General features: G+C 47.1%; 1 protein-coding gene and 1 long non-coding RNA gene across 7 annotated transcripts in view; one reads left to right on the forward strand and one right to left on the reverse strand.

Annotated features, from left to right (window-relative positions):
• The window catches only part of Ptpn3 (protein tyrosine phosphatase, non-receptor type 3), a 118,898-nt gene that overhangs the window by 33,644 nt on the left and 60,242 nt on the right, over positions 1 to 25,012 (reverse strand). For all 6 annotated transcript variants that reach the window (XM_017593736.3, XM_001059757.6, NM_001100754.1 and 3 more), the window contains 8 exons: positions 22,097 to 22,185; positions 17,954 to 18,017; positions 16,524 to 16,696; positions 12,517 to 12,651; positions 10,010 to 10,186; positions 3,069 to 3,255; positions 2,891 to 2,968; positions 1,604 to 1,660 (listed from right to left, as the gene is read on the reverse strand). In XM_017593736.3, coding sequence (XP_017449225.1) covers positions 1,604 to 1,660; positions 2,891 to 2,968; positions 3,069 to 3,255; positions 10,010 to 10,186; positions 12,517 to 12,651; positions 16,524 to 16,696; positions 17,954 to 18,017; positions 22,097 to 22,185 — 960 coding nt within the window. The remainder of the gene's footprint in view (positions 1 to 1,603; positions 1,661 to 2,890; positions 2,969 to 3,068; positions 3,256 to 10,009; positions 10,187 to 12,516; positions 12,652 to 16,523; positions 16,697 to 17,953; positions 18,018 to 22,096; positions 22,186 to 25,012) is intronic.
• On the forward strand, positions 17,458 to 18,455 carry LOC108350978 (uncharacterized). The gene is made up of 2 exons (XR_001837963.2): positions 17,458 to 17,690; positions 17,796 to 18,455. It is a non-coding gene; the product is annotated as an uncharacterized LOC108350978 (long non-coding RNA).

The following is a 25,012-nucleotide window of genomic DNA, read 5'->3' on the forward strand; positions in this document are numbered from 1 at the left end:
CAGAACATACACTGTGAGACACATCAGAACAGGCAGGCCAAGTTTACTGAAGCCATTTCTCCACGGGAGCCCACCTTGCTAATTAGAACGACCCTCTTGATGGCCCCAACCTTCTGTTTGTAGGATATACTGTGTGAAAATGCTTAGCCAGTTAGGAATGAACATTATCTGTCTTGTAAGGGAGAAATAGATTGTTGTCAGCCCAGTACCAGGGCAGAAACCACTGCACAGGAAGGAGTTGAGGACCATGTTGTTGGAAAGCCAGCCTCCCTAGTCCCTAGAAACAGCAAACAAAAAGCTACTGGGAAATGCTTCTATAAAAGTGTGTGTGTGGGTTGGGGATTTAGCTCAATGGTAGAGCGCTTGCCTAGGAAGCGCAAGGCCCTGGGTTCAGTCCCCAGCTCCGAAAAAAAAAAGAAAAAAAAAAGTGTGTGTGTGTGTGTGTGTGTGTGTGTGTGTGTGTGTGTGTGTGTGTGTGTGTTCACATGCACATACAGACATGGACAGGTGTCTTCCTTGACTGTCTTCCACTCTATTTACCAAGGCAGGGTCCTTCACTCATCCTGGAGCTTGTCAATTCATCAATCTGCCAATCCATCTTGTGCTGGGGATCCCCTGTCTGACTCCCACACAATAGGATTACAGGTGGCCACTACATCTGGCTCCTGACTTTAATGTGGGTATTGGGGATCCAAACTCTAGTCCTCATGCTTGGGCAGCATGGATGTTGTCCACTGAGCCATCTTCCCAGGCCCCAGGGGTAAGCTGGATTGAGGAGTCAGCCCTCTGCCCAAGAGGTCCCCCTCTGAGAAGGCTCAGTGTTCACATATGTTTTATTCAAAGCAAACCATCACACAGAAACCAGGGAGGATGGCGGGTACACTCACAGTCTGTTCCGTACAGGTTTGGCAATGCACTGTGCTATATCTTAAATATGTACGCGGCAAGAAAACGGGAAAGTTGCACAGTGGCGGAACCTGACTTTAATCCCAGCACTCAGGGGGAAAGAGTCAGGTAGGTCTTGTAAGTTTGAGGCCAGGCTGGTCTACAGTGAGTTCCAGGAGAGCTGTACTGCATAGAGAAACCCTGTCTTGACAAAACACCTCCCATCTCCCAAAAACAAAAAACAAAAAACAACAGAAAGAGGTGAAGGACCTCTACGGCAGTTATGTGGAAAGCTAACTCTGCCTCGGTTTCCTTCCCTTGACGAGTACTTCTCAAAGTTAAATGTGCACACAAACCATCCAAGGATCCCATAACAAACAGATCCAAGAAGGGCCTGGGCCTGTACTTGTGCTGGGGCCAGAAGGGCTGCGTGTATAACAAGGCCCCAGATGACATGGAGCTGCTGCTTCAGGGACCCACCACACTGCACAGCGTGGCTGCAGTTAACGGGCATCCCACTCTCTATCTCTGTCTGTGTCTGTACCAAATACAAATACACCCTGCTACCGATCAAACCAAGAGAACAGCCGATCATCCAACCAATCAAAGAAAAACTAAAATCCCAACAAAATCCAGGAATGGGGCATAGAAATGGAAACTTGTTTGATGTAGGTGGGGGAAGCAGACACAGAAAGTCACATGGAATAAGTTTACTTACAGGGGACTCTGGGTTGATCCTCGAGACCACAAGCGGCATCTTTTGATCCACTCCTCCCTGTAAACATTTTTTAAAGTAAGCAAAAGAGAACAAAACAAAACCTAAGACAGAACACTTGAGTAGTTTTGCTAACAAAGATATATAGACATGATATGTATGAGCCTTCTAGTTCAGGAAGGTTTTACAGGAGGACCAATCATGGGGATAGTGACCCCTTTTGGAATTAGACCTCAGGAAGGGCCATGTGCACTGGGATGCTCCCTGTGTGAGCAGAGCTCTAGAGGGCTGGTAGCCAGCTGGGGCAGTCTGCTCCCTGCACTATAGCACAGGAGTGGGAGTGGGTGAGGGAGGGCGGTGGTAGGCTTGAGTGAGAGGGAAATTAGATGCTTCCTCACTAGATATTAAACTGTGTGGGGAAGAGGGTCCTGAGGCTATAATCGAATGGGTGCAGCACCTGTTTCAATAATGCTATGTACACAAACAGATGGGTACTGGGTGGTGGCAGCAGTTTGCAGCCACTGCCTAGAGGGGCTCATTAGGCAAGGAGGCCCAGAGACTTGAAGAGCTAGTTGTCTTCCCGTCTCAGTTTAGCAGAGTTCTCCAGATAACCCCTCCTGGGCGGGATGTGGCTGCATGTAGTGTGCAACTGCACGCTCAACTCTCTGAGCTGCTGGGTTCATTTGTGAGATGTGTTTACAGCTGTCGTACGCTTCATCTGTTTTGAGATAAGATCTCCATAGCTCTCTCTCTCTCTCTCTCTGGCTGGCTTCGAACTTGATATGCAATCTAGGCTGGCTTCAAACTCTTAGTCTTAGCCTCTGAAATGATGGGGTTAAAGGCAACTGTCCCTATGCTCTGCTTACTCCAAGAGCTCACTGGGATGACAGGGATCTAGTATCGTCTTGCAAAAGTTGGGCACATAACATGTACGTAACACAAGGCAGCTGAGCAACCATATAAAAGTCCGGTTTTTAGCCCTCTAAAATAGAAAAGTTTTTCTCTTTTTTAAAGATGTATTTATTATGTATGAGTGCTCTATCTACATGTACACCTGTGTGTCAGAAGAGGGCGTCGGATCCCACTACAGATGGCTGTGAGCCACCATGTGGTTGCTGGGAGTTGAACTCAGGACCTCTGGAAGAGCAGCCAGTGCTCTTAACCCCTGAGCCATCTCTCCAGCCCTTTGTTTTGTTTTTTAATGCAATGTAGGTAAGGAAGCAGATTTCTGACTGAAATTCAAAATGCACTTCGTACCACCTAAGGAAGTTCCAGAGGCTCACAGCATACCTTAAGATTAAATCCAAATCTTCCCTCTTTATCTGGTGTGATCCGGATCAGGACTAGGTAGCCATCGCCATCGTCATTCTGGAAGACACATGAGAGTATTGTTTACACCGCTTCCTTCTGCCTCGAGAGCGAGTCACTGAGTCACAAGCGAGCGTAACCAGGCCCGGAGGCCCCTCACCTTATCACAGTAGTACTGGCTGGCTTCCTCGATGGAGCCTCCTTTGGTCACCTTGTGGTAGTCTTCTAAGAACTGCTGGTCAACTCCATCTGGGGAGAAGGAGCCTGGTGCATTTGAACATGGAGACACAGAACTGGATGACTTCTGGGTCAGGCAGCTTTGGGCTGGGTTGTTTTCAGACAGACTCCTTCATGGTGGGGAAAAAGGAGATTTTTGTTAATAAGCCGGTTGGTTAACATTATCAGAGAAAAGATCACTGAAGTTAGGGGCAGGCATCTTGAGATTGCCATGGGGTCCTGAAACCAGAGCATCTCTGCAAAAGTCTTGAGGCTACCCATGCTCTCTCATCTAGGCTAAATAAAATCACATCTGACTTAGGGGTGGTGATGACCATTGAAAACAGCCCCTCCCCCAGTTGCTTTGAAGTCTGACGGTGTGTGTGTGTGTGTGTGTGTGTGTGTGTGTGTGTGTAGAGCTACTCTGGTTTAACATGAGAAGTGTTGCCTAGGTTGGTTTTGAACTTCTGGCTCAAGAGATTTTTCTGCCTTGACTTCCTAGCTGGGACTTTGCCTGGGGCCCACTAATCTGAAGTTGCTGGGAAACAGACCACCATTTATGGAATAATCCACCAGTAGGGCCTATACGCTGATAATTGTTGTAACCAGCATAGCAGTCTGCAAAAGCCTCCGAGGCCGGCTTCTCCACACACTCCACACATTCTCACCTCTGCTTTTGTTTTTCGCTAACCCTCTACCCCAGGCCCTTGCTAGAGACTGCTCTTTAAATGATTCCCCTGTCCAGTAGCAACTTAAAACTGGGCACAGGGGTTGGTTTTTGTTTTCTCGTTTTGTTTTTTTCTTCCTTCAGTGTCGAGAACCTAGGGCTTCTCACATGGTAAGCAAGAACTGAGCTATTACCCTCTCCTCCGCCCCTCCTAAATTAGACTACTCTAAATATAAAATCTGTACCTATTCACATACAATGATTCACGGTCTTAATTTATTTGAACAAAATATTCACTGGGAGACCAGTGTGGTAACAGATATGTGTAAGAGAAGAATATGGCCTGAAGGTTGAAGGTTTACTGGTCGTCACCTCCCAAGCCTGTGGTTAAAAAAAAAAGTACTTTCCATAAAATGATATCAATACATATCCTGTTTCCTTACATTTTAAAATTTTAGTTCATGAGTTTTTATTTCACAGGGTTTCAAAGTGCCTTCTTCTTCCTAATACAAAACTGTGGTCTAAAGCCAGATGGGTCTACATAGTGAAGTCCAAGATAGGCAAGGTTAGAGACCATGTCTCAAAAAGATAAATAAAACAAACAAAAATAAAAACTAAACAAAACAAACCCCCTGATCTTGCTAAAACAGGGGAGATGGGGCTGGAGAGATGGCTCAGGGGATAGGAGTACTTGTTGTTCTTGCTGGGGACTTGAGTTTGGCTCCCGGCACCCAGTTGGTGGTCCATAACCATCTGCAGTTTCAGTTCCAGGGGATGCTCTATTTATGAACTCTGTGAGCATCAGGCACACATGCAGTACACATACATGCAGCGCACATACATGCATGCAGGCAAAACACTTATATGCATACAATACAGTAAATCTTAAAACATTTTAATTCTCTCTTAAGACAGTGAATAGCAGTCACTACAAACACTGACATATTCTAGGACACCCCACACCCCGTCTTCTAAGTAGGGTTGGAGAGTTAGGGTTAGGGTGGTTTAACGAACAAGTGGCTAATTTTCTGACCTAATTTTCACCTGCACACTAAAGTTCATCCCTTCAGAGAACAATGACATTGTGCTTAGTGTTCAGGGTGGATGGGCAGAGTACTCAAGGAGGACTTGGCATGACGAGAAGGTGGGTAAGCAGAACACTAGGATGCCGGGAAACAAGAGGTCAGAATGCCATGGCCTTCTCTCTGGTTTGGTCAGAGCTCCCTGTGGAACTTCGGGGGTTCAAGTTGTAGGGAGGAGACACAACCCCATGGAGTGGGGGATTCACAGAGGCTACTGAGAAAGGGGTGAAGGAAGCAAGAAGCCATCTTTGAGCAGGAGGTAGGCAACACGAAAAGACCTGACTCTATCCTCCAGGAAACAGCAGCCAAAGCCCACAGGCGTACCCTAGCCCCTGGGGTGGGAAGGTGCAGAGACAGACTGTCAGACATTGGAGGACTACAGATGTAACAGGCATCAGTGACAAAATCCACCAGAGAATCATATTTTCTGAAGAGCTGCAATGTTGGAGAGACGAGAAACAGTACCGGTCCCCAGGAAAAGGCTCACATGTGATGCTTTCTCTCATTCAAAAGATGTCGGGGGTCCCACCACATGAATGAGAATGGCAGAAGGAAACAGGACCAGGGAAGACTGAGGTACGGCAGGTACAATGGGTGGCTCTGAGACAGTGGTCCCTCCCAAGACACAAAGAGGAAGAGCAGAGACTAGGTGGGGAGGTTCCAGGCTCTTGTGGGTGTTCCCCCAGGCCTGGTTTGTCTCAGGGATGAAGGCCCTCGCCACCACCCTACCTACACACAGTGGAAAAAGAAAAAAGTGGCAGAAAGAACTAGACTGCTTAATGGAGAGTAGGCAGAGCTGCCAGGAGTACTGGAAGGCAATGTGGCGTGTGTTCTAGGAGCCTGAGGCAGGAGACGGCATGCCAGGCCAGCGTGAAGATGTGCAGCATAGTCTGAGAAAAATACAACCTTCCTTCAGTCTCCCCTGGGGAGCAGTTCCAAGACAGCATCCATCACTGGTGGATGCTTAAGTATCTTATATAAAATGCTCTGACGGCTTCATTTTATCTATGTGCACCCTCCTGTGTTTTTAAAGATCATCTTTAAGGTTACTTACAGTACCCAATTCAGTGTCAGGGTTGTGCAAACACCTGCCCCATCCTGATGAAGAAAAAATAAAATCTGTACACGTTTAGCTCATGACACTGGACATGCAGCTGACTAAGTCTGTGGTTGCAGAACACGTGGGCAGAGAGGGTCCGCTTTACCAACAATCCGAGTGCCTAACGGCACAACAGATCACCACGCTGCTGGGATGCCCGTCACTGGTAGGGTTCACAAACCCCAGGGGCCTAAAAGCTGAGCCATAGGAACTCCCCGTCTTTGGCTGTAGATGGAGAGAGATTATCCCAAGGCTCCTTCCAAAGTACACATTTTAAAATGAACGCAAGAGTAATCTTGTGTTCTGTGCAAGAGGAGAGGAGAGGCCTTCAGGAAAGAGGTAACCAGTCAGTAAGTTACCATGACAGGAAGAGAAGACTCTGGGGTACCATGTTGGTGGCCCACCAAAACAACGATGAAAGAGAAACATCAATACGGTCTCTGGGATACAAATGCTTTGACTCTTGACTCCTGTCTCCTGCAGCATCGGCACCAAGGGTGAGCTCTTCCTTAGCATGCACCTCCTCCCTTGTATCTCGGGGAGGGGATAGGAATTTTTGGGTTTTGTTTTCACCATGAAGAAAAGCTGCTTCTCTGCCAGCACCGCAACTTCCCCCCGGAAGCAAGGAGAAGTTCAGAGCAGCGCTGGGAATAACAAAAGCGCCCAGCCTGCCTGGGCACAAAGCACGCTGCCAAGGCTTCAAAACTATAATCATAAACTCTGCAGCACTGTTATAAATATGGAACAAACCAGCAAGTGACTCATCTGCCAGGACCATGTTCCTTCCCTGTGCACTGGGGGTGGGGTGGGTGGGAGGGTGGGTGGGGTGGTGATGAGGCTAAGCTTCCCCCCCACCTCTTTCTCTTTCTTCTCTTTTTTGAATGAGCACAGAACATTACACTTAATTCTTCTTCAAAAGAGTCCTCCTCGCCACTGTCTGTGAGCTCGTTCCTCCTCTGATTTCTCTGACAGAATGCTTCTTTTAGACTCTTTGCACAAATCTGCTGCACAAAACATGTCAAATGCTTCTTAAACATTTTGTAAATACAATGTTACAGGGCTGAGTTTCTTCACAATTAAGTTCAGACCAGCCAGTATCTCTTGCTTGGGGAATTAAAACCCTCCCCTTCCCCCTAGATGTTAAAGGCTCCAAGAAGCCCAGAAGAGAATGATTTCCCTCCAGTGAGGAGGGGTTCCTGATGGCAGGAAGGAGATCTGGGTTCTCATTTTCCAACCGTCTATCACTTGTGAAGCCTAGCCACAAAACAGACTCTCAGAGCTGTCACCGAGTCCCTTTGCAATGTCACGTTTCTCCAAATCCTGGGCTGCAAAAAAGGAAAAGTGTCCTGGGAGTCACCTTCCAGAGAAGGTCTCATGGAGACATTCAGAGAATCAGCAAGCAGTGTGAACAGAGCAGAAAAAAAAAAAATCATTGAAGTCAACAGAGCCCAGACAAGCAGACTTTAAATTGTACTTCATTCTCAAGAGTTTAAATGTGAACAGCCTGATATAGCCTGCAGATCTGCCTGTGAAACCTAGACATGCCAACATCCCTCGTGGCTGTAAAACAGCGGGAAAAATCTGTGGAGGCCATGCCTTTCCCAACCCTGACAGCTCTCCCAAGCCACAGAGCCAGCCCCACAGTGTGACAGTGAAGGCAGAGGACACAGGACTGACCCAGGTCTGGAGGAACCTTAAACTGAAGCCTTATCAGATTCTATTTTGTGGAACCTTCTCCACAACAAGCAAGGATGTTTAAAGATGAGCTCAGAAGGAACGGAGCTCTTTTAAAAGGTCCGAGTGTCACAGGACAAGAGACAATGGTCTTAGTCATGGGAGGCATGGAAACTCAAAGGCTCTCAGAGGTTTCCGCTACCCTATCAAGCACACCACTATTAAGCTAGGTGATGATCCTAACCTTGACTGTTTGCTTTACTTTTGATGAACAGCAGAGCCATCCCGGGAGGAATCTGGGATGATGGGAACAGGCAGTATCTGCTGACAGATATGGTGGGGTGGTCCACGTGACTCAACAATGCTGAAAATACACATGTATTTCCTAGTTGCCGAACACACCTTATTTCAGTTGGCTTAAAGCTTGCCTGTGGTGGGTGGCTGCTGCCCTGACCAGTGAAAACCTAGATGCTCTTCAGTGCCACCAGCAGGAAAAGCACATGAGGACCTCCCCAAGCCCCTGGATGAGGGTCCCTGAGCTGCCTTTTCTCCTTGTGCCAAAGTAACAGAGTCTGGAGGCCATGGAGGACTCAGACTGGTTCTAAACACCGTCTCCCACACTCCTTGCTTTGCATTCCTTGATCTGCTCATAGCTCAACTTTCAACCACCAACTGCAGCCTTCCCGGCAGTGCGGCAGGCGGTAAGCTGCAGGAACAGAGAGCGATCACTTCGACGGAAGAATCCTGGAGTTTCAATCATAAGCAAGGAAATAATGACCGAGGGGATCATTTCAACAGAGGTGTTAAAAATGCAGATCATCTGAAGGCCTCATCTGAAGACCATGCTTGCAGTGGACTGGACCCCTGCACGGAAGTGCTGTGAGGCCTGCAATTCACCTGGGAAAGTAACACATGCAGGATGTGCTTAATGCCTGTGAGGCCTCGAAGCTTCGATAGTAATCGTTTATAGATTTGCCAAAGTGCCTGCTTGCTAATCCTCCTCCAATAGGGAGACATTACCTTTCTTCGTTTTGACCATCACTTAGGACTTAACAGTTCGAATATCCAATGGCTAAGGTTGACCTCCTAACATCTTACCCTTTCCTATCATGATTTAACTCAAAGATAAGGCTTATGATCTACCGTTCACCTATTTCAAAATATGACTTGAGATAGCTTATTCCCAAACACCCAGGTATGACAGAATCGAAAAGGTGAGGAATGAACAGCAAGACAGACCTGGGTCTGGGGAAGCAAGAAAAGTTGAGTCTAACGGTTGAGCAGCTCTGAGCTCTGATAATCAGGCGAAAGGGAGCAGATGCACACTGTAACTGGAGAACTAAGACTTGAGCCTGTCTTTCAGAACAGACATGCTCTTTGCTGGCCTTGATCAGTGGGGGCAGGGCGGGGGAGCTTCTCGTTAGGAAGAGCAGATGTGGCGGCACGTGCCTGTAACCCCAGCAATTGAGGAGAGGACAAGAAGATCAAGAGTTCAAGATCATCTTCAGCTACACTGCAAGGTAGAGGCAAGCCTAGACTCCATGAAGCCTGTGACAAGTGAATATTATTCAGAATGGTGAAAGACCAGAGCTCGATGGTCCCACAGTGTAAGACACACTAGGAAGAAGGACACTGCCTCGCTGGTTTTGAACAACAATAGGGTGGCCGCAGAAGGCTTGAGAAGAAACTGTCCTTGACAAACATTTGACAATGTCTTCACGTTTTTTAACTGTGTGTGTGTGGGGTGGTGGTGGTGGTGGTGGTGGGGTGTGTGTGTGTGTGTGTGTACACATGGAGGTCGGAGGACAACTAGTAGAAGTTGGTTCTCTTTCCAACATGAGAGTATCAGACTCAGGTCAACAGATCCAGCAATGAATGCCTTTGCCTGCTGAGCCATTGGTAACCTTGTGTTGTTTTGTTTTTCTCGTTACAGTATTAAAATGAACAGGAAACAAACCCAAAGGCATACGGTTGTTCTGAGAAGGCGCCTACCATTCAGTACGGTCCTGATGACTAAGTCACATGGTGGTCAAGCTCACGTGACGTAGAGGAGGAATCAGGGCAAGCATGTCTGTGAGTCTGTACTTGTGCTATATAGAATATCTCAGACCAAGCTCTGCCTGGGCCCCGGGCAGGCAGGGTAGTACAAGACCTGCAGGTTCTAGGAGAGCGGTACCTGCTCTTCTTTGAGCTCTGACACACAGGTTGTCCCCTGTACAGACATCAGGATTTATGTTCCATCTCAAGAGAGCATCTCTGGGAGCTCGCTTCAGGCACCAGATCCTGCCCCCTGTCAACCAGCACCCCTGATTGCGCAAACGCTACAGGCCAAAGCAGATACAAAGAAAGATACAAAGTCTTACCCCCGGTGTGGGCTGTGGTTCTGGGAAACTTCGGAATCGCTGTCTTTGGGGGATAGGGATCCCTTGTAGGTATAGAACACGTCCTCCGTTTCTGTGATGTAGGTCATCTCATTGGCCAGGTTGTCTGCGGAGGAATGGCGGGGCTTGCGGATTTCATGGCGGAGCCGTGGACTTCGCCTGCAAAGGGGAGAAGGGCAGGGCCCAGAGGTTTGACCCAATGGTAGCTGACCTTGTGACCTGGCCTCTCCTCGGACACCCTGACTGGTGCTTAGAAAGTCAGATCCAGAGCTGGGTGTGGCAGTGCACACCCATAACTCCAGCATGAAGGGGATTAAGTGTTAAGGGCCATCGGGAGGAATTAATGAGAACCAGAAATAACCAAAACAAATAGAAGTCGGAGCCAGTGAGGTCATCCCTACTCCAGCAGAATCCAGCCAGAACGGCACAGGTCTCAGGCAGCTCTGGTTAAGTGGTGTGGCTCCCAGACCATAGTCTGCGCTTAGAAATGGGAAGAATTAGCCTGGCTGATGCCGTTGGTCAGTGAGTACTGATTAAGGGTGAGTTACTCTCCTAGAAGAATCAGGACATAACAAGCCATCCTGAACTTTTCCTATCAACTCAACAATGCACAATGACAGGTTTAGAAGGCAGTGTTAACTTCTCACTGAGTTTCACTTGATCCAAGAAATAGCTGATCTAAAAAATGGTGTGCATGTGTGGTGTATGTGTACGCGTATACGTGGGTTCTTTGCCCATTCATGTGGATGTGCAGGGTCAGAGGTTAGTGTCAAATGTCTTCCTCTGTTGCTCTCAAGCTTATTTTTTGAGATAGGATCTCTCATGGAGCCTGGAGCTTATCAACCCACTAGGTTGACTGGTCCCTTCGGTCCTCCTATCTCTGCCTCCCAGCATAGGATTACAGGCACCTACATCCAAGTCTTACTTTCTCAGGTGTATGCTAGCATCTGAACTCAGTCCTCCTTTTCATACAGCAAGCACTTTCCAGACATCTATAGACCAGAGATGCTTGGGTTCTTGTTTTTTTTTTTTTTTAAAATGTTCTCCTCTTTAAACATCTGCAATGTGATGGGGACCAGCGTTCTACACAGTAGTCAGGCGACCTCGGATAAGTCCCAGCACCATCTCTGGACCTCAGCTGTACTTACAGCCCCTGAGAATGAGCCAAATGGAGCACGTGAGACTGCTCCTGGTGTCAGGCCCTCTATCACATGACCTCATACTCTCTTCGGGATTCTTGGGGACTTACAGTCAGCCCTGTTCCTGCACAATCAATACCGTGTGTCCATTGTGTAAGCAAGGTGGCTCTTGTGACTCCTGGGAGAAGACCTAGCACTAGAGAGTCAAGCCAGCGATAAAGTCACATCCAACCTTGCTAGTTCCTGGAGCTCACCCAGGGCTCTCTCTGCCTCCCTGACAAGTTTGCACATAAACTAAGCTGGTTCTTTACAGCACACATGTCACCATCGTCATCACCACCGTTGCCCAGGAATGCAGTCCCCTGTGGAAGGTCCTTTCCTAGCAGGTCTCTCTCCCCATATCCCTTAATCCTAGCTAGATCCTAGCTAGGAAACGTCCACCTGTCTTGCAAGCCACAATGCTATTCCTACGGAGCCAGGGCACAATCTTTCCCTGTTTCACTTCTCCTCTCTCGGATGCTCAGCTATTAAGGTGACATTCGCAAAAAACGGCAGAAGCCTTTGCGGACCATTAAAATAAGGAATAGAAAATTTCGCTTGATCCTTCTCTGAAATAAGCATAAGGAGAAGCATTCATGCATTATTCCATTTGAGGTAAACTTAGAACCTCGAGGGCCTCACATCTTTCCACCCTTAATCCTTTTAATGTCTTTACCCTGGGACTTCTTAGAGCTTAAAGACGCCACCCTATGCCATGATTCTGAGGCAGACAATTCAGGAGGCCTCAGGCCAAGTGTTATGATTTATTCATTTTGCAGGGTTGTAGAATGAAACCAGGGTCTGCACGTGCTGTACACGTACCTTATCACTGAGCTATGCCCTCAGGGCCATCCCAATTTATTAATTTTTCAAAGAAGCCGTTCAAGAGTGTAGTTAGGTATGCGGGGTAATATCTAGTATTCTAGCACAGCAGGGTAACTCTGTGGTTTGCTTATTTATTTATGAGAGGTTAGGCCCACGTAGCCCAGGCTGGCCTTGAACCCTTTGTTCTTTTGTCTCAGGCTCCTGAATGCTACGTTTGCAAGTATCTACCACCACATCCAGCTACCAGAAGGGTTAGGTTCTCAACACAAAGACTATCGCAATGTACTTCATGAACAGATAACATTATTTAGATGGACTTATTATGATTTTAAGGCCACCTTAAGCATTATCAGAACTGGCTCCTGCAACACATGGAACACACATGGGAAGCCGACTGCAGGCCATCCCTGTTGAAGAATCTAACGGCCACTCTGTTTTTAAAAGAGAGAAGGCATCTGCTGGTGTACGGCATAAAAGAGGACATACCAGTTGGGGGTGATGGGAGGCGACCGGGAAGGCAGACTCTTGGTTTCTAGCCGTTCCACCGATAAGGATCTCCTCATGACTGGGTTCCACACCATCCCTCCAATCACCTTTTTGCAATATTGGTTATTTACAGACCTGAAAAACAGATGCAGGGTCGCTGACCACATTGACTTGTCCAACAAGAAAGCAAGGGTAGCATCCATAAAGTGTCGCCTTCCCCGGGGAAGGCGCTTACTTAGTATCACCATGACACCAGCCCTGCTCAGACCAGCTCGGCTATGACTGGTGGAGGCAGTCAGCTTGCAGAGTGTCCTTTCAAATATTTAAAGATTAGATTTATTTCTTTTGTAAGAGTGTATATGAATGTATAAACGTGTGTGAGGGTGTGCCACGGTGTACTTGTGGAGCTCAGTAAACAACCTGCAGGGGTCAGTTTTGTCTTTCTACCATGTGGGACAGGGGATTGAACTCAAGTCCGTCAGGCTCGGCTGTAAGTGCCTTGACCCCGTTGGTCCCAGACTTCCTTTCTTGTTCTGGATTTTCTGTAGGTCTTTTGTTGGAAATGCTTCTGTGTTTCTACTACTTTAAATAGTTGAACTGCTTCTAGACTGTTCCAAGGCTCCCAGGCTTAGAAGCAATGTCAGACCGGCGCAGACCAGCACAGCTCCAATAACTTCAATGGCTCTACCTCTCTTGCCTCCCACTGGCATGAACAAAAGCAGTCACCCTTGCAGGTGACCTCTGTCACCCTGGCCACCAGATTCGGCGGCCATAAGTCACTGGGAACTCTTTGATAGAGAAGCAGAGGATGTGCTTAGAACAGCTTCAGGTCCTATCCTTTGACTGAAGGGTATTTCTGAATTTTATTTATAGTTAAGAGAACCGACATCCTGAGGAATAGACGGCCTTAGCAAATGTTTAAAGTCTGGTTAGTACTAACAGTTCTGGCATTTTTTAATTTAACACCATGCTCAAAATGTCTTAAACATTCCATATATTTCCATATGCCCCAAGACCAACTGACGAAAGCAACAGAACAAAGAAATCCAACGAAATTCAGGTTCTAGTTTACAGTAATGAATGCAGCCGTCACTCGGATCGAAGTTCAGTGCAGCCTCACTAGGAGACCTTTTCCCCGAGGTCAGTTATATCAGAAGCCACGTGACCACTGATTACGGCTGTAAATTAAAGTAAGGGCAGCAGGCAGCAAGGCTCCGAGGCTTAATGTGGCAAATTCCTGAAGCACATGTCATGGGTTATTAATAGAAATTTGGAACTGTTCCATGGTCCCTGGAAAATAATGAAAAATTCTTCTTTCATGGAACCTACCAGAGGGCCCAACACAGACCTATGGATTTATCTCTAGGGCTGAGCTGACCATGGTTTCCTCATCTGTGAAATGAACGGAAGTGATAAAGGCTGGGGAGACGGCTTAGCTTGGTGCTTGCTGCCAAGTGTAATGACTTGAATTCAATCCCCAAGACCCACAGGACAGAAGAAAAGTGACTCCCAGAAGTTGTCCTTGGACTACATGTGTACCATGGCAGGCATGTGTTTTCCCCCGTACCACCCACACATAAATAAATAAGTGGAAAAAAAAACAATTTAAGAGTCAAAATTACAAGTATTATGTATAGTCAAATATATATTCAAAACAGTATACTAAAAGATGGTACCAGTAAGAACCTGATGACTTAACCCCAAACTGCCTTCTATTCCTCAAATGACCCTATACGGAGGTTTAAAAGTGGCTGCTTTGAAACAGTGTGTCGCAAAATCCCTATGTAACAGGGCAGATCTAATGGGGCAAGAGTCCCCGGGAAACCCTTCCTGAATTCCTGATACACAAACCTTGAGATATAATAGACTATTGTTGCTGTGAGCTCCAAAATAGGGGTTCTTATGGCACAGAAGAGGAGCAGGACCCAGCCAGCACCCTGTGCCGTTTGCAGGGGAGAAGTTTGCAGCACATTAGAACTCAAGGGAAAGAAGAATTTGAACTGTTACACAGTGTTGGAATATATACCCTTTCAGTCCCTCGGATGCCACCTTCCCTTTTGCCTGGAGAATCTAGGCAATTCTTATTTGGAAGAAAACGGCTTCCTTCCAATGAACACAGGAAGAGTAGCATTCTAACATCTGGCTGGGGACCACACAAACACATCAACCATAAGGAGGCCCCCTGCCAACTGCATGCCATCTCGTCTTCAACTAGACGGTAGTGAGATCCCTCTTTACGTGACCCATTTGCAGCATGGAAGCTGTGCCCAGCAGAGAAGCTCACCGGTATTTCTGTGCCTTACACTCATTTTCATGCTAAATTGTTTTTCTGTTTCTTCGACCTGACTTTCTGTACCCATCAGTCTGCAGATCTGACCTGCTGCTGACGTACCTCATCTGACTCCGGAACTCTCACAGACATGGAGCTGCTCAGCTGCTACGGCTGCTGCCGCCCATGCCGGGTTCCTGAGGCTCCTCGTGAGGGATGCCAGGCTCTGAGTGCTCAGCATGACTTCCATCGGGGAAGTCCCCCAGGATGGCATGACCCAGTGAGTGTTCGACCAAGGTGCACGGCCTCACTAGCTGCGGCTATCTGGGCTGTCAGTGCTGGCGCTGTGAAACAGCAGCAGCTCAGCCCTCTGTAGACAGTGGGGCTACTGCTGGTGGCTGACTGTACCTCACTGGGGAACAGCTCTCATCTGAGGCCTCTGGCTGGCTAGAAGGACCACCATGCAGGAAGAGGATTCAGTTTCCATGTGGCATCGTGGTGACAAGCCTCTACAGGCGCCCCTACTGCAATATTCTTATGGCCTGTTCAGTAGTAGAATACTGAATGCATAGCAACACTAGACAGAAAGACGAGAGCTAAACACTTTTTTTTGTTTTGTTTTTTTTTCCGGATCTGGGGACCGAACCCAGGGCCTTGAGCTTGCTAGGCAATCGCTCTACCACTGAGCTAAATCCCCAACCAAGAGCTAAACACTTTAAAGGCACGTTTGTTCTTGGTTGATAAGAAACAATACCACCCCTACCAGAGGCAATTTGCCACTTACTAAATCATTACCTTACCTAAAGACTAAGATGTACTAGGAAAGCCACTAGAACATTCTTACAAAATCTCCTACAAACAACAGCTCATACTTGATCTTCACTTACAAAAAGCCACATTAATGATAATCAATCGCAGTTACCAGCAAATGGTTTAGAAACTCTAGCAACTTGATGAACAATTTCTGCTGCCTCTTATACAAAGCTGGCTTAGAGTAAACAAATAAACAGACTATATAATATATATGCTCCACAGTATAATATATACATACACATACACACAAGTATATGTATTTTAATTCCATAGTTAATTTAGAGATCCAAAAGATATTATGAACATATGATATACATATATACATATATACATATGTGTGTGTGTGTAAATTTATTTTGACTATTCTAACCATTAAGTATTTTGAATATCATTTCTGCAGCATTTATCTCTCAGGTTCATTACAAGAACTAAATACAATTAAATATGTGCCTTTCTTTTATAAACACTAGGTAAATGTCAGATATAATTACTATTTTGTAACTATTATAGGCAATACATTCTGAAGTCACCTGACTCTGGAGACCTCTGTTCTTTTTTGTGGGGTGCCCTATGGATTAATATTGTGGGGGAGGGGCTGGCTTAGTGGCCTCCAGCTGTGAAAAGCCTAACATGTCAGCACCAGAATGACACTCGGTGTCCTTTACTGGGCAGGGTGCGGTGACAGTTGCAATATTAGCTGTCTGGGAACTCAGACGACAGCAGAGTTGAGGGGGCAGAAGCTAATGCTGGGAAAACAGCATGTACCTGAGTGTGTGTGTAAAAGGAGAGATTCAGCTAGCATTCAGGGATCTACAGTCTGGAGTCTAGCACCAGTGCTGCTTCTCAGCCCAAAGATGAGCCAGGGGCAACCAGCACACATTACTATCTCAGGATAACATGGCTGGTCTCCCGAAAGTATACTCACTTTTTGGGGTTCCTGGAGCCTAGAGTCCAGTACTGAGACAGAACATTCTTTTCCTGAGGTAGTAACTTTTTTGCCTGAAAGAACGAATGGTGCTCCACGCAGGATTTCCACAAGTTCTTGCAGGATCGGTAATTCAGCATGTTGAAGGCCACGATATGTTCCCTGGATTCAGCCTGGGAAGAAGAAGAGTAGAGATTTCGCTGTAAAAGCGTAGGGTGGTAAAAATGTGTCAGGCTTGCTGTCCGCATGTAACAGCCAGGGAAGACCTGACAGGAAGGGGGCAGGCTTCCAGATGCCTCAGATGCACCCCAATGTCCCAGGAATGTTCTGGAGCAGGACTGTGAGCCCTCCCTGTGGATGGGGTAATAGGAACACGTCTGAGTTCACGTCTCCTCACCGTCTGGGGTCCTTCACAGTCACTCTTGTTTCAAACCTGCTTAGAGTTCAAGAGAGGGCTTGCTCGCTGCTACCACCTGATGACTTAAACCTCAGCTTTGTGAAACATCTCTTCCCTGAAGATTACTCTTCCACCACACAGGAAGTGGAGATGCTAGAATCCTGAGGAGTCTCCAGAATAAATTCCAGTGCTCATACATAATAAGCAATTGGGTCCGGAGTTTTGCCTTCAGGCTACCTATGTTTAGGATTCCACATACATTTTGGTACCACCGATCCACCCCCTAGCACTAGAGGTGGGGGTGGGGGTAGAGGTGGGAGCCGTCAGGCAACTGAGGCTCCAGTCCTTGGTACTGTGAGCTTCAGTGATCCCATTTCTAAGGGCCCATTCTCTGTGGGGCCAGTCTAGGGGACTGTTGGGACACTGGCACGGGGACAGTCGGTGACAACTATGCAGCATAACAAGACAGGGTGTGGTGTGGAAAGGGCAGGCGCCTTGGTTCAAATTCCAGCTCTTTCACTGTGAGGCCGTGGGAATCTTGGCTTCTTTACTGAGTCTACTTCTGCCGTGGCTGAGCAAACAAACAGAGTTGTCTAGGATCTGCCGACTCCTCTTGCAAGACCCAGTCGGCAACAAGCTATCACTTTCGGAACTCACCCGTGTGGACCCTGCCTGCTGTTCCCTGCCAGGTGCCCAGCCTGGACCCTTTTGTCTGATCCATACAGCTCCCTGAGAAGTGGGCATTCATTACCTGGGCTTCTAGAAACAAGGTAATATGGGCTAGAGGGGGTGAAAGGAAGTGTCCATCTGTTAAGGGGCAGGGGCAGAGCCTAGACCTAGAGTCTAACTACAAAGCAAGCCCATTCTCCACACAGGCGCCCACTGACTCATGGAGATGACCACAGGGTCTGAAGACCACAGTGACGGCCAGTCTTTCCTTCCTAAGACCCAGAAAGCAATTCCCGAGGAGCCGACAGTGGGACAATCTACCCCCAGCAACACAGCAAACACAGCAAGTGGGGACAGAACTCACCTGCTTTTGCCGCTGGTGTATGAAGAACTTTTTCCTTTTGAAAGAAATTTTGAGTATGTTCACCCTGTAAAGAGCAAAGCAGAACAAAGCCACGCATAGCACAAAAAATAAAGCAAGATGCAAATCGAACAAAGGCATCGGGGCTCGGCCGGGCTACGGCTGACCCTCTTCTGCATGGGTCCTCTATTTCATGATCCGACGACGACGGTGGGTTGCTGGGAGTATGTCCTGGCCGAACCCAAGGAGCTGACCGAGCCGGATCTCCACGGGGCCTCTGGATGGGGAGGCAGCTTTGAAAGAGCTAGGAGTGCCGGCCATGCGCATTCTTTGCTCTCAGTCTCTTTGTGACACTGAAGCCCTGCAGGAGCTGGTAACTACATGGGGGGAGACAGCTGAGGGCAGTGTGGAGCACAGGGAGGACAGGCCTGGGTTGCACCCCAGCTCTGTTACTTAACAGCCACGTGTGCATAATACAGAATAAAAGGCACTGGTCATCACCAAATATATTCTCATATACCAGGTCACTGCCAAGGGCTTTACAAACACTGCCTCCATGGGGTTTTGCAACAGTCCAGAATAGTATTCAGTTATCCTCTAGAAAAGGGAGCTTGGAGCCAGGCTCTGAGCTTGGGGCTCAGCCTCCGAAGCCTAGATCTTGGACCCTTAGATATATACTGAGTGGTGGCCCAAGACGGCCTTTCTCAGTACGGTCTTATGACAATTTAGATGAAGTAAGCACGCCAAGTTCTTACATGACTATGGAATACTGGTGAATGAAACCGGGGTGTGTGTGTGTGTGTGTGTGTGTGTGTGTGTGTGTCTTTCCTCAGGTGCTGTCCACCTCATTCTGAGGCAGGGTCTGTCTCTCATTTGACCCAGAGCTCACCAATGACATGAGGCTAGGCCAGCAACCTTGGAGATTACCCACTCTGACCCACCAGTATTGGGATTACAAATGTGTGCCACCAAGCTGAGTACAAGCTCACCTTTGAAACGGACTTTATTCACTATGACAAGCTGCTACACTCCACACAGTACTGGGGGAAGAAAGGAGGTCTACTATTCTCTAGGATCCCATCAAGACCTTGCTAAGAGCATTCTAGAACTGAGACGTTGAGTACACAACGTGATAGTTTATTTGAGATATTCGTGATACTTCCCCAGTGGAAGACAGAAAGACACACCCACCCACCCAGCACACTTGCATTATGCATTAAAAACAAACACCTATTATAAGTAATCTACTAACAGATATACCTATTTAACTAGTGACTCTTGGGAATGACTGCAGGCTAGTCAGGTGAGATCAGAGGCTCTTATGGCCTGTTCTTCTGAGGCGGCCATGATGGAGCATGCTACACCCCGAGGTGACGAGGTCTCCTCCATACAGTCCATGCTGAGGGGCACGAACAGGAATTCCTATTTCACAGGGCTCTGGAGAAGCTACATCAGTGTGTGAGTTCCCACCCTTGTCTTGCTGGGCACAGACTGCTTGTGTGCTATCAGCTTCATATGGGGGCCCCCTGCTTGGCTCCCTGGTTCAGAGGGCTCTGTTTTCAGCGCTTTAAACTCTCCCTTTGTGTTCTTCACTCGAGCAAATCTCATCTCCAGACTGAGGGTCCTACATTGATTGGACTGCCTCCTGCCCTTCAGTCACAGGAACTAGACACTGTGTGTCTAGAGGGACCAAGTCCTGTGACAGGTCCCAGGGGCAGAAAGAACAAGACAGTAGGCACTGCAACCTGGACACATATAGCCCAATGAAGGAGTCAGGCGCCAAGTGAGGCACACAGCCATATCCTTGTGACCGCCGCGTGCAGGAAGATCTAGTTCTCATTAGAGCACCAGCGATTAAGTCTCCTCTCTGGTGTACCGTGAGGCTCTCCGTGGCCAAGTCACTCCCTAACCACTGGCCATGGCATGGCATGATCTAGCCTTAATCAACCATCTACCCGGGACTGACCACTGTATTCTCCCTGCTCCTGGAGATACCCACTCTCTGAACCTTCTTTCTAGAATGTACTCCGAGGCCAAAGCCTATCCTCTTTAGAATCACTTGTTTAGGCTCTGGACCCCTCTGTACCCTGCCCTTGCTTACTCTCCAGGGCTGGCCTTTCTACTGGTCTCTGAGGTTTTTCACTTGTTATAGTTGGGAGTCTGAGGTGCTCATGGGTTTGAACACTCTGTCCTACTCAAGGATCCGTGCTCCGCCTGCATGGCATACTGGGTTCTCTGAACCCTGGGCCAACTTTGCTTCCCTTAAGTTACTGCTTTAATCATTGTGTCACAGCGTTATGAAAAGTGACACAGAACTGGCATCAGAGACTTTAACAGGAGCCAGTCTGAAGCTGAAAAACCAAGATCACCAGAAAGAGCCCCTGAGAAGGTGCGCCCTCTCCTGCCTGCCCCAAAGGCTTCTGCTTTTACAAACTTGCTTTGTGACTTTTTTTGGCTTCTGGATATCTTTAAGGGTATCCAGAATGAGATGCCCTTATCAGATATCTGAGCTATCCTTAAAGGATCCAAATTTGCCTCTAAATGTGAACCTGCTTATGGGATCTTTATAGATTCAGCCATGGATAGAGCTAGACCCCAGGGGCATCTGGGTTACTAGAGGATTGGAGGCACTTAGAGAAAATCAGGCCTGTGCCCACTGCCTGGTCCTTTGTTCCGAGCAGGCCAGAGAACTCTGCAGGCTACACCCCAGCTAGCCAAGTCATGGCTGGCGATTCCTGCTTCCAGTGAGGGCTCAAGAAGGTCTTATCGTCACTGACTCTGTGGTAAAACTAAGCAGGACCACAGCATGCTTTGTTGAAAAGTAAAGGAACATAAAATTGATTGAAAACCAGTGTCTCTAAGCATACAACCTATCTATGTCCCCACTAACACAAGTATTAGTGGTAGAATAAATCACGTCTGGAGTGACAAACTGGATGTGAATTCCGAGAGCACCGTTATTAGCAGCATGAATCTGACAGGTCTTACAAACTTCCTTGTTCTAGAGCTTTCCCTGCTGAGAAGTCGGGGATAAGAATGGCTTATTCGAGGTTTAAGTGAGATAAGTAAAATACAGGGTACCGCGACTTGGATATTGCCCATATTCAATAATATGACAGCTGCTATCACTGTTAATGCCCCTATAGCTTTATTTATAGGTTTTTATCCCCGTTAGAAATAATGCTGTGATAAACGTCATCCTGCCTCCGTCTGTGAAGTTCTAAGTGGTCAAACTGAGGAACAGCGGTAAACCTAAACGTCGAATCCGGCCTGTCACAGCTCTGCCACCCAGGCCTCCTCCGGTGGGGCCGCCTTTCCTGGCAAGTGTGCACTTCCGTATCTCTCGTAGCCTCCAGCACTCGATCTCCTCGACCAGCGCCACCCCTGCTTATGTTATCATATATTAAAATGTATCTCCTGGGTGGTGTAATATTCCCCCAAATCCGATGCCTGGGTACAGTAAACGCAAACTCATCTTGAAACACACACACACACACACACACACACACACACACACACACACACACACACACAAATCAATCGAGTCTCCCTTTACCCATCTCGGCTTTTTCTCTACAGATTCAGTTGCCTGGGGTCAAGTTTGAAAATACTGTGGCCTTAACTCATTTAAGAGGGAGAGATCATATCTATATACTTTTCATTACAGTATAAATCGCTCAGTGGACATAATTCATAGATTCAACTTTACCTCAGGCATGCATGCAGAGGAGGAAAAAAAAAAAAAAAGCAACATACACACACTCAGTACTATTTGCAAGTTCAGGGTTACCAGAATCTAGGATCGATTCCATACAAATACAAGAGGATGGAAGAAATGGTTTCTCAACAACAAGACCTGCCTCGTGTCATTTATCCGCCAACTCGCCCAACCACAGGACGACTGCTGGAGGGAAGTTAATGAAAACCAAAGGTGACTTTTCCAAGTGCCAAACATGGTTCAAACTCAGAGGTCAGAGCTTTCGACTTGGAGGACTAAGGAGTGGAGGTTTGGGGAGGGGAGAGGGGGGAGCGCGGTGGAGCTCTAGCCATTCTTCAGAAATAAAAGTTTAAAATTAGAGCTAGCATTACTTTTGCTCGGCGTATTTTTATAGCATGATTCAGACAATATGAAGTGTCTGCACTTACCAAGGGTAGAAACTTGTGCAGATGTATTTTCGGTACACTGCGATGCCTGCAGACGCAATTCCGATCATTAGATCTAAATTGTGTAGATCCTGGTGGGGGGAAACAAAGGGTCCAGGTTCACAGTGTGTTAGTCTGCTAACTTTAAAGCACCCACACTTTTATAAATAGCAGTTCACGTCCGCTCAAGAGGGGGAATGCCACTGAACAGAGGAAAAATCCTCACTTAGCAGCCACTTACGAATAAGTAGTTGGTACCCAATTCTTCTAAAGGGAACACATACACAGCACATCATGAACACACACACACACACACACACACACACACACACACGCACACACACACAGCACATCATGAACACACAGACACAGAGAACACATCATGAACACACAGACACACACAGCACATCATGAACACACACAGCACATCATGAATACACACACACAATACCTGGTTCAGGAAGTTACCAGATACGATTATGTACTCCACAAAGTCACACATAAACACTCCTGAACTTTCAACCATCAGCTTTTGGGAGCCACAAGAGACTCAAACAGGCCCCTTCCCCATACAGTTCCGTACAAATCTCAATTTCAATTACTGAAAAAGCTTTAGCTATTACGAAATGATAAAGAAAAACTACACATGGTAGATGCAACTCTAAATCCAATTAAGAAACAAATGTTACTTATGAATCCAATGGAATTACCCTGGCTAAGGGCTTGTGTGCTTGGCACTGCCATCTATTATACAGACACAGAAGGAAAACAGAATTAAAGCTGTTTTAAATCCACTCAAGTATAAGCAAATGGCAGTTAAAGAGGCGGAGTTCCTTCCTTGAGTCGAATATAATTTCTGTTTCCAATCAGATGTCATTAAGTACAAACGTTGGACAGGGACAGTTACGAGTGGGTGTGAACTGCTGGCCTTCCAATCCCAGCCTGTGGGGCTTAGGTGCCTTCGCTTGCCTGTTTTGCATTATATAAACTTTGGGACCCCCCTCAGAGGTTCATATCAGGCTGGAAGTACAGAATAGAAGAACCCAGATCAGATCTGTGAATATGGATTGGCACTCGGCAGGTGTAACAAACGCTCACTTTCTGCTGGGGCTAGGCCCTCACTTATGAGCAACAAAAGAACAAGGGGAGGTACAGAGACTGGACAGAGAGATGGTGTTGACACAGTGGAAGTCCTGAGTATTCGCACTAGGTACCGGGCTAAAAGCCCACACGTAGGCAAAGCCAGCCAGAATGAGCAGTGAAGAAAAAGGCAGCCGCAAGCACTCACCACAGTATAGGAAGAATGGATCGGCCAATGGCATTGCGAGAATGGCTTGGTGGGCTGGGACTCAATCCTGTCAGGCATTCTATTGTCTTTCAGTGGGCACCTTTCCTCCAGTTAACTAGTTTATTCCAGTTAGCTACTTCCTAAATCCTCACATCAGCCCCAGATGCAGGAAGAACAGATCATGTGACCCACTCTGGCCACCATGCTCTAAGCATTAGTGACATGATTCTTTTTCTTGGAAGCACTGAAAAGCTGTGTGCCACCTTCGAACTTCTGACAATAAGCAAGTCACATGGGAAAAGCATGAAGCTATGTATGGAGAAGGAGCCAAGACTGGATGGGGAGTTACTGGGTGGTAAGAGCTACCTGAAGAGAAGTCTGGACCCAAGCACATTCCAGAACTCTACTGAAAAGTATTCTGTGTGGTACCAAGCTACTCGGATGCAGGAGTGTCCATTCAGTACCGCCAGGTGTAAGGCAATACTCTAACGACTGGAGGGACTGAGGTTAGATCTCAGCGGATCATCTGCCTCCAATCCCGGAATGGCTCTGTGTATTTTAAACTAGGTTTATCCATTTTATTTTCTGTGCAAATGTTAGGCGTGCATGTATGTAAGTGGACCCTGTTTGTGCTTGGTGTCCTCAGAGGTCGGAGGAAGGCCTTGGATCCTTGGAAGTAGAGTTACGGATGATTATAAGCTACCATGTGGGTGTTGGGAAACAGTGGTCTTCTACAAGAGCAATGAGTACTTTTTTTTTTCTTCTTTTTTTCAGAGCTGAGGACTGAACCCAGGGCCTTGCGCTTGCTAGGCAAGCGCTCTACCACTGAGCTAAATCCCCAACCCCAATGAGTACTTTTAACCACCAAGTGATTTCTTTTTTCTTTTGAGATAGGGTCTTCAGATGTATGCAGACTGGCCTAGAACTCATAAAGTAGCCCAGATTGGCTCCACCTTATTACATTCCTCCTGCCTCACTCAACCTCCCAAGAACTGGTACGCACACAGTCTGCTAGCCTGAGGGGTTCATTTCCCTGATAGCTGAGGGTCGAGAAGGTTAACTCTGGTGTTGACAGAAACTCCTATTCTGCCACTGACTAGGTTCTCGGAAATATTCTATCAAGGGGAAAAAACTTGAAAAGGGGCCAAAACTTACCAGTTACATTCCAAAGCTGTCAATGTACAAGAGCCAATATATTTCCCCCCTTTTATGACCCATGTTAGAGAGGTCAAGGGACAGAAGACAAAGAAGTTCGAATGTTTCTATAAGCTTCAAACACAGTGTGTAGATTTTTATTTATTTTTTTATTTTTGGTTTTTCAGGACAGGGCTTTCTCTGTGTGACCTTGACTGTCCTGGAACTCACTCTATACCAGGATGGCCTCCAGTTCTGCCTCTGCCTCTAGAGTGCTGGGATTAAAGGCACATACCAGCACTGCCTGGCAGTGTAGATTTTTAAACAGGTTAAAAAAAAAAAGGCTTGGATCATTTAATCATTTTCCATAGGCTTCATCTGTAATTGGAGATGATTAAGAATACCAATTTGGGAAGGTTTCTACGATCCTAAAATGAGATCGAGGGTCTCCTAGGAAAACACCTGGAACAAAGACTAGCCTCTAGCTGGCGTTTAAT

Source organism: Rattus norvegicus, chromosome 5 (genome assembly GCF_036323735.1).
Source record: "Rattus norvegicus strain BN/NHsdMcwi chromosome 5, GRCr8, whole genome shotgun sequence".
Taxonomy (NCBI): Eukaryota; Metazoa; Chordata; class Mammalia; order Rodentia; family Muridae; genus Rattus; species Rattus norvegicus.